The following is a 15,000-nucleotide window of genomic DNA, read 5'->3' on the forward strand; positions in this document are numbered from 1 at the left end:
GACTTTCTCATTATTCACGTACGGACTCGAATAAAAATAATAATAGTAATAATAATAACAACAATAATATATTTTTAGTTCATAAGTCATACGAAAGCATGGAAAAATGCCTCCTCCTCAGAATCCAGGAAGACGCGACCTGCAACAAAGGTTCCTACTGGTCTGGAAACGAAGATGCCAACGTTAAAGAAGGAAAGTCCTAAAAAAAAAAAAAGTCCTACAAAAAACAAAAAAAAAAAAAAAAGTTTGAAATAAAATAACAATAAACTGAAGATTTGTTCAGTGTTGGAAACTCAGAAAAAAACAAAAAATAAAATGTCAAAAAAAAAGCAAAAAGATAAGAAAAACAAAACCAAAAAAAACTCAAGATTTGCTAAGCAGTGCAAAATCAGACCATGGATGTTGCGACGCGAGATAACTCAATTATAAAAAAAAGAAAGTTTACTCATTTAGAAAGGATCGTAAGTTGGCTTACAAGTCTACTGTAGGCCCAAGCCTACAAAACAACCAGATTCTTCTGCACATTAAAGGCAACAGACAGTAATCTGAGACGATATCTATAGCAGCCTAGAATACCCAAATTAATTAACAGCAAAGGCACACAGGAGAGAGAGAGAGAGAGAGAGAGAGAGAGAGAGAGAGAGAGAGAGAGAGAGAGGACTAAGACTAGGGGCAAGAGGAGGTGCAATTTACCGACATCCCTAACCAGGTGCGCCATTAGGAGCCGTATTAATTAATTAGTAGATTAGGGATGCCTTATTCAAGGTAAGTCGGCTCCTTTGTGCCGGCAAAGGGAGGGATAATCAGAGGTGCTTGATCTCTGATGGATTTGGGAGACGGGGGCGGGGGCGGGGTGGGAGAATATGTATGGAATCTGCGGGCGACGCTCTCCAGCGTCTGCTGACTAGGCGGATGTCTGGCGCTCATTCAGACTAAGGAGTGGGGGGGGGGTGGAGCCCCCTCCTCCCGTCAAAGGAGAGGCTGCAAGAAAGGATTTCGACAATGGGCGCATCAAGGATGTCAAGAGGATCATATATATTTCATGTCACTTCAGTTCAATAAAAAAAGATTACCGAAGATAAGAATAGGACTCTTTTTTTTATTTTTTTTTGCGGGGTATTTTTCGAGTCTCGCCTCCCTGTCTGTCTGCTTGCTTGCTTGCATGCCTCTCTCTCTCTCTCTCTCTCTCTCTCTCACACTATATATACATGTATATATATATACACACACATATATATATAATATATATTTATATATACATATATATATATTTTTTTTTCAGGTATAATGATTCAGTTCGCTCCATCTTCAGGATATTACAGAGACACAGCCTTAGGGACTCTTGCAGAAATAAATAAATAAATATATTTATAAATAAAAAAAACTTTAATAATAATAATGGTCAAGCTATTGTAAATAAATATAAATGGGGTGATATTTGCAAGATCTCCGGTCAATCATTTTATTTTCATGTCCTAGACTATGACTTAAAGCAAGCTATTAAAATTAGTATAGTCACAAGGTTTGTTTATGATCAGGCTGTATATCTTTTTTATATACTAATTTTGAAAGCATAAACATTAGTTTATATTTTTATACTCACACATGACCCATGACTGGTTGGTGAATCTAAATGCATTAGATTACTTGCCATAATTAAAGGCTAAATTTAAGTTTTTTTTTTTTTTAGTTTTCTGTAAAAGAAAACTATTGAGGAGGCTTTTTCTGTCTGTCCGTACTTTTTTCTGTCCGCCCTCATGTCTTAAAAACTACTGATGCTAGAGGGCTGGAAATTGGGATGCTGATCATTCACCCTCCAATCATCAAACATATAAAATTGTAGCCCTCTAACCTCAGTAGTTTTTATTTTAATCTAAGGTTAAGTTTAGCCATGGGTCGTGCATCTGGCAGCACTTTCCGGAGGAGTCGCCGACTCACCTTCAGTTGACCGCTTCTGGGGAGCAACTGAGCGCTGCCCGGTCGTAGCTGAGAGTTTCATACAGCATAACGCTATACAGAAAAGTTGATTGCGCCGAAGAAACTTCGGCGCATTTCTTTCTTGTCTTCTTTAGATTTTGAGATGTGAACATACGAAGGCTGATGAACAGTTTTTTTCTAAGTTAATAAAAATAATACATAAATTTAAAAAAATTAAATTATACTGCTCTTTTACCAATGATGAACTGTTTCTTTAAGTGAATAAAAAAAAACTGAAGCATCACACAGCATAGCCATAACCCTTTCCTTAAAGGTAAACCAAATTTCCCTTTGGACGGGAGGGCAAAACACAGAATACCTATCGAGGTTTCAATTTTGATGAAAGAAAAAAATTGCTGAGCACCGAAAAATACTCTCCCAAAAATATTTTTCATTTTTCTCCTGCAGGCCAGATTTAATTCTGTTTCCTTCCATAGCTCTCTCTGTCCATTTGCCTGATTGGCTCTCTGCGTAACTGTCTGAATGAGCGCTGTTCTGTTCTTCCACGTGTTAAATTCTGTGTTAAATTCCATGTGTTAAATTATGTGTTAAATTCCACGTGTTAAATTGTGTGTTAAGTTCCACGTGTTAAATTCCATGTGTTAAATTATGTGCTAAATTTCACTTGTTAAATTCCGTGTTAAATTCCACGTGTTAAATTCTGTGTTAAATTCCACGTGTTATATTTCACGGGTTACATTCCGAATATTATTGTGCGTGTCACTGTGTATGGGTAAAAGTGTGATTCCAGTTATTATTATTATTATTATTATTATTATTATTATTATTATTATTATGTTTCAGTGTGAGATTCCACTTATTATTATTATAATTATTTTTTTTCGTCTTTCACAGTTATCTTATTTTTTATTATTATTATTATTATTATTATTATTATTATTATTATTATTATTATTATTATTAGAATTCACTCATATGGAACTTGCTTAAAAGCTTACGAAGAACAGAAGACCAAATTTGAAAAAGCAATGAAAAAATCAGTAAATCTGAGTACAAACAACAACAAAAAACAAACACCAGATAAACAAGTTAATAAACAAATAACTAAACGAGCGTACGTACTGTACATGCGCGCGTTTGTGAGTGTGTTTTCACTTACCACTCCATTAAAGTTTCAGGTCGTAATTCATCTCACTCCCCCCCCCCCGCTCCCTTTTTTTTGCGTAGTGGGTTTGACTCGACTTCAAAAAGAGTGAAGTTGCGAGTATATATGTCTTGCGGTTTACTTTATGGTGATGGTTCCGACTTGTTTATGTAGGGGTTGACGTAGCAGCTAGAAAGCCCCCTCCCCTTCCCCTACGCGATAGGTAGGGGGAACGATACGAAGTGGGGATCCTCTTAAGGGTAAAACCTAAGGGGACGTCAGGGGCTGAGGTAGGTACCTCCATTTGGGGCTGGGAGGAGGGAGGGGGAGGTGTGTGTGTGTGTGTATGTCTGCGTTTGTGTGTGTGTGTGTGTGTGTGTTTGTGTCTGACAGAGAAGGGGAATGAATATATTTATGAGGGCCAGGTGTCGGGAGGTGCCAATGGTAAGGGCTACAGAGAGAGAGAGAGAGAGAGAGAGAGAGAGAGAGAGAGAGAGAGAGAGAGAGAGAGAGAGAGAGTTACGTTTTGTAATATATCATATAAATATTACAATATGCATTTTGATTATATGAAAACGGAGTATGAAACATGTATCTACAGCACACACACACAAACACAAACACAAACACACATATACAGTATAGTGTGTGTATGTGCGCGCGCACGTAAACGCTTCATTCAAACATAAATATTATAAATCCGATAAAGGACTCAGGTCTTAAATTAGATGAATGAAAGCGAATACTATCAGATACAGATTCAAAATCAAGAAACAAAAAGCTACAGTGAAATTCATTGGAAATTATTGCCTACAATGTTTCTTCGTGGTGTTAAATTCTCTGAGTCATGGAAAATCATTAGTCAGGCAAATTTATAAAACGCCTTTTAAAAAAAAATTAACCCTGGAAAAAATTTATTATTATTATTATTATTATTATTATTATTATTATTATTATTATTATTATTCAGTAGATGAAACCTATTCATATGGAACAAGCCCACCAAAGGGGCCACTGACTTAAAATTCAAGTTTCCAAAGAATATTAAGGTGTTCATTAGGAAGAAGTAAGAGGAAGTAAAGGGATAAACAAAAAGAAGAGATCCCACTTATTAAAAAACAAAAAAATCAATAAATATATAAATAGATAAAAATGTATTAAAATGTAAGTAGAATAGTATTAGGGCAATGTAAGTAGAATAGTATTAGGGCAGTAATGTAGTATACTACAAGTTCCCACATTCCAAAAGCATTCTTTTCATCAGCTCAAAAAGGGAATGTAAACTGGAACCAATAACTTGAGAAAGTTTTGGAATGCTGTTAAGCTGAAAGGTTTAAGGTATCAACATACCAGGAGGATGTATACTAAAGGTTTCAAATACCGAAGGAATTTATGGCAAATAAAAACAAGTAAAAAATGCGCCGAAGTTTCTTCAGAGCAATCGAGTTTTCTGTACAGCGTATAGTACTGCATGAAACTTTCAGCCACGGCCCATGAAACTTTCAGCCGCGGCTCATGAAACTCAGCCATGGTCCGGTGGTGGCCTGTGTTGTTGGTACCTATAGGGCTGGCAGAATTACGATTCTGGCTAGCTTTAACCTTAAATAAAATAAAACTGATGAGGCTAGAAGGCTGCAATTTGGCATGTTTGATGATTGGAGGGTGGATGATCAACATACCAATTTGCATTTCTCTAGCCTCAGTAGTTTTTAAGATCTGAGGGCGGACAGAAAAAGTGCGGACGGACAGACAAAGCCTCACAACAGTTTTCTTTTACAGACAACTAAAATATGTGAGAGAGAGAGAGAGAGAGAGAGAGAGAGAGAGAGAGAGAGAGAGAGAGAGAGAGAGAGAGAGAGAGAGAGAGAATACAAAATTATCTGACAAACCTATAAAACAAAAAAAGGAGACATACCACATAAAATTCTTTTACTGTGATTAAATGTAATTACATAAACCCTTTATTCTTATACACATCAAAGGAGATCATAAAAATATTAGGTAACCCAGCAAACCTAAAGCAAAAGTAAATAGATAAATCAACAAATATTCTTACGCTATCAACTTAAAAAATTAATCACGACGATTTGCTTATTCCACAGAAATGTCAAAGGTTCCTGATACTGAAGTATCTGCCATGAATATCAGTGGATTTTTACAAAAAAATTTAAAGAGATTAACATACAATAAACCCTTAAAAGTCCAAGTTTCTCATATTCATTTAATATATCAACCACAAGCTCAAGATACTAAATTTTTTAATGAAATATAAAACCAACGCATATTATAATCCTATCTGGGAAAAGGAACATTTCCTTTCATTTCCTGTTTTTGATTTTAATGCTTTCAGTCCAATGCGTTTCCAAAAACGTTATTATTATTATTATTATTATTATTATTATTATTATTATTATTATTATTATTATTATTATTATTATTATTATTATTATTATTATTAAGAAGATAAACCCCTATTCGCATGGAACAAGCCTACTGAGGCCACTGACTTGAAATTCAAGCTTCCAGACAATATGGTGCTCGTTTGAAAAAAGATACAGAAGATAATTGGAAATAAAGAAAGACGAGATCACTTACTAGAAAATAAAAAAAAGATAAACTAATAAACTAATAGATAAATAGATGAAAATATAAATAAATTATTTAAAATACAAAGTGAAGTTGCTTTAGGATAGTAATGCATTGCACCTTCGTTTCAATCTTTGAGCTTCTAATATCAGGAAATCAGAAGACAAAGATGTGGGAGGGGGTAATTACTGGCATCACAATACTGAAAGCAGGTGAACGGGACCAACGGTATTAAACCAAACGCTGAAAAAAAAAAAATCTGGATACCAAACGAGACACACCCAAGCACACTCAATGTATCCATCCCGGTGTTAAAAAAAAAAACCTGGCGTCTGAAAATCTTTTTCCCGGAAATTGAAAACAAAGCCATTGTACCCGAGCCCTATATGCCTTTATAACTTAGTTAAAATTCATCGGCAGTCGAATTCCAAGCGCCTCGTACATTTCCAGTTAATCCGAAAGGAGATAAAACCAAAAATAACCCCCCATTCGACCAAACAAGAAATCTACTGAACTTTTCAGCCAATGCCCTCGATTTCGCTCCGCCCGATTAAGTAAGAGAGAGAGAGAGAGAGAGAGAGAGAGAGAGAGAGAGAGAGAGAGAGAGAGAGAGAGAGGAGACTGCTGCCGCTACGTGGCAAATTGAAATCCAAAATTGCGGACGATCCAAAATGAAAAAAAAACGAAAAGAAAAAAAAAATTGGAGCAAATACTGAGCGTTCAAAGTGTTGAATTCCAAAATGATCTGAAAACGGCTACTCTCTCTTTAACTCTCAGCAGCTCTCTCTCTCTCTCTCTCTCTCTCTCTCTCTCTCTCTCTCCAGGCCTAATCGTTCTCGCTTTCCCGAAGGGGTTAAAAATAAATAAATAAAAAAAAAGAAAAATAACGCTATCGAGGCCGTCGGTATTTCAAAACACCGGATTTTAAAACTATAAACAGTGTCGGGTAATGGAGCTGAAAGGGGTTTATCCCGCTCCTGTAATGAACGCACGAATATTCCCCAGAGAGAGAGAGAGAGAGAGAGAGAGAGAGAGAGAGAGAGAGAAAAAAAGAAAAATTAGAACATGCGATGCGGAGGCAGATTGAAAAAGATAAAAAAAAAAACTAGAAAGAAATATATAATTTTTTTGCTATTTTTTTCTTTCATTTTTTTTTTTTGAGTTTTATGAAGAGAAAGAGAGTGAATGGGTTAAGTGAGGGATAAAATGATTCGGTTTGTGGCACAGTTTTAACACAAGTGGAGATTTGGTGTCATTCACCTTCACTACATTATTATTATTATTATTATAATTATTATTATTATTATTATTATTGAAAATATGCAAAGAATTCATATGGAACCGACAAAATGAAAAATCATTTTGTCAAACAAGCGTTCAGAGAATGGAATTCTCAAGTGTAAAATAAATGAAAATGTTAAAATCAAGATAAAAAGGAATGAAAACGAATAAAAAAAGTAAAAACAGAAATTTGCTATGATACACGGAGGAATGAAAGACCTTACGCCTAGAAAATTATCCTTAAAAAAAAATTATCCTTAAAACAAGAATTATTCTATTTGATTATTCTAAGGAACTGGATGATTCAGGCGGGTTCGACTGCTTGCCGTATTAACGCAAGCAATTGATAGCTTGTAATACGAGTGATATTAAATCCAGCAATCTTGGGTAATAATGCACGATGCAATCAGTGTGTGGGTGTAATGTCTGGTGTTATAAAGGATATAATGTGTATGTTCTAGAGTTATAATGCATGTCACATCGCAAGCAACACTCGAGTTATGAGACCAAACAGCATTCCGGTTATAATGTTGTAAGCTATAACAACCACTGCGTACGTTAAGGTCTGGTGTTATCAAATCATTCAGTGTGTAGGCTATAAAGGATATAAAGTTCTAATTCGTATCAAATCGTCTGCAGCATGTAAGTTATAAGACCAAACAGTATTTAGTATTTCGGTTATAATGCTGGACGTTATAATGAGCAAAGGATATAATGTGTATGTTCTAAAGTTCTAATACATGTTACAGCGTAAGCAGCATGTAAGTTATAACACCAAACAGTAGGTCGGTTATAATGCTGTCGGCTATAATAAGCAATGTAGACGGTAATGTCTGGTGTTACGAAATCAATCACAGTGTACAGGATATAAAGAATATAATTTATATGTTCTAAATTTATAATTCACATCACAACGGAAGCAGCACTTCAAGTTATAAGACCAAACAGTATCCAGGTTATAATGGTCGTGACATTACTGCAGCAGGTTATAAAGTGTTATAATGAGTGTGACATTGAACCAAGCAATCTGAGCTATGAAAAAAAAACGGTACAGCAGTCCTCAGAAATGTTGCAAAACAACTCCACCGAGGAAGTCAAAAAAAGCCAATTTCATTAAGGCTCTCAACATTCCCTGCGTAATGATCTCTTCGGCCGAGCACTCCATTAGGAATGAAGTCAAATGAATAATGGAGGCCAGTGAATGAAGTCCAGTGAATAACGGGCGCGATTTAATAGTCCCTTGTAGAATGACGCTGTCGGAGGAGTTTCTTCAGTGGACGAACATTTTACGTTTGTGTATAATACGTTCGTTTAAGGGTTGTACTGGAACGTATAAAGGGGTCGAGACTGTTAAATGTTCAGTTTATGCTTTAAGAAGTTCCTCGTTGGCAGAGGCGGTAGAGTTCTAGGCTGGCACTCTGCTAGGCCTGAGTTCGAGTCTCCGGCCGGCCAATGAAGAATTAGAGGAATTTATTTCTGGTGATAGAAATTCATTTCTCGGTATAATGTGGTTTGATTCCACAATAAGCTGTAGGTCCCGTTGCTAGGTAACCAACTGGTTCTTAGCCACGTAAAATAAATCTAATCCTTCGGGCCAGCCCTAGGAGAGCTGTTAATCAGCTCAGTGGTCTGGTTAAACTAAGGTCTACTTACTTTATGCTTTAAGACGGGTCCAAATGACATTTGCAAAGGAAACATCGTTTTATATATATACATATATATGTATATATATACATATATATGTATAATATATATATACATATATATATATATATATATATATATATATATATATATATATATATATATATATATATATATATATATATATATATATATATATATATATTAAAAAATAGTCAAAAAATAATAACCTCATATGGATTTGAATGTGCGTTCAATCGTGCCTATGTAAAATACTCCTTACTGTTTGTTTATGTATAAAATGCATTATTAAATATAAACATAAAGGTATATAATGAAACAGGATATAGATATGCTCTTTAAAATATGACAGAGACTGATTTTCAATAATTCATAATGAAAGAAAATATACAATTCAAGAAAAAATAACCAGAAATTATGCCATTCTCGGTTATATTTCAAGTTACTTTAAAGCTTTTAAATATTCTGACTAATTCTCGTAAATCCTTACATTTCCTGTGTTCCCAAAGACTTGACTTTTTTTTTTTTTTTTTTTAACAGCCGGGCCTCGTCCCCCTTAAGAAGGATTCCTTTAGCATCTCATTCTACAGTGAGCAGTCTTGGTCCTGAACCCTTTTTAAGACAGGAAAAGGTATTAGAAACACGTGTGTGTATGTGTATATATATGTATATATATTATGTATAGTCAGCTTAATATCTCTAAATCTGTCAACTTTCTATCGTTATTCCAATATCTTCGTCTCCTACCACTTTTTCTTTAAAAAAGCTATAATATATATAAATATACATATATATACACATGTACTGTATATGAGTATATATACATACCATGTGCTCTTGTCGTCCACACGTAAGCTGTTTTATGTAAAACTAGCTCTTGGCATTCAGATATAAAATATAATAATATATTATATATATATATGTTAGTATATATATATATATATATATATATATATAAATATATATATATATATATATATATATATATATATATATATATATATAAATATATATATATCTCAGGTTATATCTTACAAGAACAAGTTTATTCGACCAACGTTTCACATCACATGGATCCTCTTTCTAGTCACTTTTTAGCTCTTGCCTTGGTAGGTGTTCCTTTCAAGTTCTTGTTTTAATTTTTTGTAGTTGCAAATTTTAAAATTTTAAAGAAGCTTTTCCCATTGTGGAAGTGACATTTAAGTATTTATTGTCTGTAATTTCCAGCCTTGAGGGGATGCATCATGTGATGTGAAACGCTGAATAAACTTGTTCTTGTAAGAGACATGCGTGCCTTTACCTCTTCAACCTGAGATGTCTTGATTCTTATAAATATATATATATATATATATATATATATAATAGATATATATATATATATATATATATTATTATATATATATATATATATATATATATATATATATATATATATATATATATATATATATATATATATATATATATATATATATATATATAACATATGTAATGCATATACAGTATATAAATCTCATGCTCAAAGACTAATTTCTATTGTCCAGAGCTACACACACACACACACACTCTTGGCGGCCGCACTAAGGTTGCTGGAGTCCCCTGCAAAATCCTTTCTGGCGTTTCGGAGAATTCGGTCACTCTGCCCAATCGACTTTCTGTTGTCTAATCCCGGATTTGTTGTTGCTTAATCCGTCTTCCGCTGGAAAGGGGATTTTTTTTCTTCTTTCTCTCCTCTCTCTCTCTCTCTCTCTCTCTTTCTCTCTCTATCTCTCTCTCTCTCTCTCTCTCTCTCTCTCTCTCTCTCTCTCTCTCTCTCTCCCTTAATCTCTCTCTCTCTCTCTCCACAATCTCCTCTCTCTCTCTCTCTCTCTCTCTCTCTCTCTCTCTCTTCTCTCTCTTAATCCTTTCTCTCTCTCTCTCTCTCTCTCCTTAATCTTTTTCTCTTTCTTTCTCTCCCACAATCAATCTCTCTCTCTCTCTCTCTCTCTCTCTCTCTCTCTCTCTCTCTCTCCTCTTCTTTTCCTTCCAGCAGCAGTAAAGCAGCAATTCCTTAACAAATCTCTCGAATTAGGGGAAAGTCGTTTAGTTTATAAATGGCTGTTAAGGAACTTTTTTTTTTGTGTGATGTAGGAATGTTGATGTGAACGGTTGTTTTTTTTTTCTGCCAAAAGGGGGAATAGTTTGTTTACTGTTTTATCATATGTTATTGCAACTTTTAAAAGTCAAGGCGCTGAAGACATTGAACTCAAGAGAGGGTCAGTATCCAGAAATGTTATGAAAATCACTTGATCATATCTATATCCATCTATCCGTAAGTGTGTTTATATATATACATATACATATACATACATATATATATATATATATATATATATATATATATATATATATTATATTTATATACATGTATAGATTTATTTATATAATATATATATATATATATATATATATATATATATATATATATATATATATATATATATATGTATATGAATGTCTTTTCCTGTAATACTACAGTGTAATATGAAAATAAGAAGGCCCATAAAACACTATTTGTTGAAACCATATATTTCGGGCATTTGTTTCTGTGCCCTGTTCACTGGTAGAATATGGACAGGGAAAGTTACAATGGTATATATACAAAAACATGAAAGGCCTCCGATGTTAGGAGGTGGCGTTTTTAAGAAGGAGGAGATTGACCAAATTCCCTAGTGGTTTTTGGCCTCATTAGCTCCCGTTTGGCGATGGATCTGGCGGTCGCGTTTCTTGGTCATCTTCTTCAAAAAGGGGAGGAAGGTGTCAAATGTCCTGATTTCAATGTCCTCCTGACAGGTTCATATTGTTGGTTTGATTGATGATAGCAGATTCCAGCATCTTTCTTTTGTTTAAATAGTGTTTTATGGGCCTTCTTATTTTCATATATGTATATGTGTGTGTGTGTGAGACCAATCAGTCACATGAAACTAGCGCCTTAGATTGCCAAAGCAAGCGCCCAAACACTAGAATGCCTGAATGCAAAAAAAAGTTTAATACTGAAAACAAACACATAAATGACAAACAGTTCACGACGATAAAGACAAATCTCAACCAAGAATACAAAGAACTATTTTGACACAAAACACGTTCAGTGGAAAATGACGGGTTCGAGTTCTGCTACGAACGTCAGAATTTCTTCATTTGGATCTTGAGCTTTGCAGTAACAAGCGCATCCTACAAGTTCGAAGAAATCGAGTAGTTAAGAGGGCACTAAGGTTATTTTTACGATTACATACGTATCTGGGACAAAGCGACCGGTAGATTCGATATATTTGGAGACCTGTAATCCCCGATTCTAGAAGAAGAAGAGGAAGAGGAAGAAGAAACAGGGAGATCATGAAGAAGAAGAAGAAGAGGGAGATAACGAAGGAGAAGAGGAAGAAGAAGCGGGAGATCATGGAGAAGAAGCAGAAGAAAGAAGAAGAGGAAGAAGAGTGAGATAATGAAGAAAGGAGAGGAAGAAGAAGAAGTGGGAGATCATGAAGAAGAAGAAGAAAGAAGAGGGAGATCATGAAGAAGAAGAAGAAGAAGAAGAAGAAGAAGAAGAAGAAGAAGAAGAAGAAAGAAGAAGAAGAAGAAGAAGAAGAAGAAGAGGGAGATAACGAAGGAGAAGAGGAAGAAGAAGAAGGGGAGATCATGGAGAAAAGCAGAAGAAGAAGAAGAAGAAGAGTGAGATAATGAAGGAGAAGAGGAAGAAGAAGAATGGGAGACCATGAAGAAGAAGAAGAAGAAGAAGAAGAAGAAGAAGAAGAAGAAGAAGAAGAAGAAAGGGAGATCATGAAGAAGAAGAAGAAGAAGAAGAAGAAGAAGAAGAAGAGGGAGATAACGAAGGAGAAGAGGAAGAAGAAGAAGTGGGAGATCATGGAGAAGAAGCAGAAGAAGAAGAAGAAGAAGAGTGAGATAATGAAGGAGGAGAGGAAGAAGAAGAAGTGGGAGATCATGAAGAAGAAGAAGAAGAAGAAGAAGAAGAGGGAGATCATGAAGAAGAAGAAGAAGAAGAAGAAGAAGAAGAAGAAGAGGGAGATAACGAAGAGAAGGGGAAGAAGAAGAAAGGGGAGATCATGGAGGAAGAAAGAAGAAGAAGAAGAAGAAGAGTGAGATAATGAAGGAGGAGAGGAAGAAGAAGAAGTGGGAGATCATGAAGAAGAAGAAGAAGAAGAAGAAGAAGAAGAGGGAGATCATGAAGAAGAAGAAGAAGAAGAAGAAGAAGAAGAAGAGGGAGATAACGAAGGAGAAGAGGAAGAAGAAGAAGTGGGAGATCATGGAGAAGAAGCAGAAGAAGAAGAAGAAGAAGAGTGAGATAATGAAGGAGGAGAGGAAGAAGAAGAAGTGGGAGATCATGAAGAAGAAGAAGAAAGAAGAAGAAGAAAGAAGAAGAGGGATCATGAAGAAGAAGAAGAAGAAAAGAAGAAGAAGAGGAGATAACGAAGAAGAAGAGGAAGAAGAAGAAGTGGGAGATCATGGAGGAAGAAGCAGAAGAAGAAGAAGAAGAAGAGTGAGATAATGAAGGAGGAGAGGTAAGAAGAAGTGGAGATCATGAAGAAGAAGAAGAAGAAGAAGAAGAAGAGGAGATTCATGAAGAAGAAGAAGAAGAAGAAGAAGAAGAAGAAGAAGAAGAAGAGGGAGATAACGAAGGAGAAGAGGAAGATAAATGGGAGATCATGGAGAAGAAGCAGAAGAAGAAGAAGAAGAAGAGTGAGATAATGAAGGAGGAGAGGAAGAAGAAGAAGTGGGAGATCATGAATAAGAAGAAGAAGAAAAGAAGAAGAGGGAGATCATGAAGAAGAAGAAGAAGAAGAAGAAGAAGAAGAGGGAGATAACAAGAGGAAGAAGAAGAATGGGAGATCATGGAGAAGAAGCAGAAGAAGAAGAAGAAGAAGAGTGAGATAATGAAGGAGGAGAGGAAGAAGAAGAAGTGGGAGATCATGAAGAAGAAGAAGAAGAAGAAGAAGAAGAGGGAGATCATGAAGAAGAAGAAGAAGAAGAAGAAGAAGAAGAAGAAGAAGAAGAGGGAGATCATGAAGAAGAAGAAGAAGAAGAAGAAGAAGAAGAAGAAGAAGAAGAAGAAGAAGAAAAAAAGAGGGAGATTGAAGGAGAAGAGGAAGAAGAAGAAGTGGGAGATCATGGAGAAGAAGCAGAAGAAGAAGAAGAAGAAGAGTGAGATAATGAAGGAGGAGAGGAAGAAGAAGAAGTGGGAGATCATGAAGAAGAAGAAAGAAAGAAGAAGAGGAGATCATGAAGAAGAAGAAGAAGAAGAAGAAGAGGGAGATAACGAAGGAGAAGATGAAGAAGAAGAAGTGGGAGATCATGGAGAAGAAGCAGAAGAAGAAGAAGAAGAAGAAGAAGAAGACGGAGATAACGAAGGAGAACAGGAAGAAGAAGAAGAAGAAGAAATGGGAGATCATGGAGAAGAAAAAGAAGAAGAAGAAGAAGAAGAAGCGGGAGATCATGGAGAAGAAGACGAAGAAAAAGAAGGGGGAGATAACGAAGAAGAAGAAGAAGAAGAAGAAGAAGAAGAAGAAGAAGACGCGGGACATCATGAAGAAGAAAAAAAAAGGAGCGAAAGATACCGAAGATGAAGAAGGAGAAAAAGAAAAAGAAGAGGGAGATAACGAAGAAGAAGAAGCGGGAGATCAAGAAGAAGAAGAGAAGAAGAAGAAGAAGAAGCTGGATATCACGAAGAAGAAGAAGAAGAAGAAGAAGAAGAAGAAGAAGAAGAAGAAAAAGAAAAACTGATCACAGATGCATAACTCTTTCATCGATCAACCATTACAACTTCGGGAGTCAACCTTCTGGCTTTTATTACCCAGGCGTGTTTAATAAACGATGAGAGAGAAGTGTACCTATGCCCTAATTGCTTCAAGGAAGCTTAAAGCTATTTTTAACAACCCGTAGCGTCATTCAGAAATGGCACTATGCATCAACGATACGCATGTATTCGCGTATGTGTACATACAGATACGAGAGATTATGTGTATATAATATTGTACGTCGATTTCGCAGGCTGTATGTGTTGTCAGGATTAGTAACTGCATAAGTAAGGTATAATGAATGTTACAGTAATGTATAATGGTTATTCAAAGATGATATTGTAGCTAACAAACTGCCGTAATATTTTTATTGTATTAGTATATTCCTTTCTAATTTATTCTAGTTCCGTGAACAAGGCAATATTCTAGAATCGCATTTAGGGATAAATGACTGACAGCGTTCTTTTGTATTTATTTGACCCCGGATTAATAAATTACAATCAGTAAGTAATGATGAAGACATTCACGCAAGCACACGCACTTATGCAACAGTAACAATACCAGCTGAAATCAAATTATACTACTTAAATTCATAAACGT

At 35.3% G+C, this 15,000-nt stretch overlaps 2 protein-coding genes across 5 annotated transcripts in view; one reads left to right on the forward strand and one right to left on the reverse strand.

Moving 5' to 3' along the window:
• Positions 1 to 15,000, reverse strand: part of LOC136833233 (DBH-like monooxygenase protein 1) — a 1,137,248-nt gene that overhangs the window by 193,690 nt on the left and 928,558 nt on the right. The window lies entirely within an intron of this gene.
• LOC136832996 (uncharacterized) overlaps positions 13,934 to 15,000 on the forward strand; it is a 3,052-nt gene continuing 1,985 nt past the window's right edge. Inside the window, exon 1 of the mRNA XM_067094647.1 lies at positions 13,934 to 14,275. Within this exon, the coding sequence (XP_066950748.1) occupies positions 13,934 to 14,275 (342 nt within the window). The remainder of the gene's footprint in view (positions 14,276 to 15,000) is intronic.

Source organism: Macrobrachium rosenbergii, chromosome 51, assembly GCF_040412425.1.
Source record: "Macrobrachium rosenbergii isolate ZJJX-2024 chromosome 51, ASM4041242v1, whole genome shotgun sequence".
Taxonomy (NCBI): domain Eukaryota; kingdom Metazoa; phylum Arthropoda; class Malacostraca; order Decapoda; family Palaemonidae; genus Macrobrachium; species Macrobrachium rosenbergii.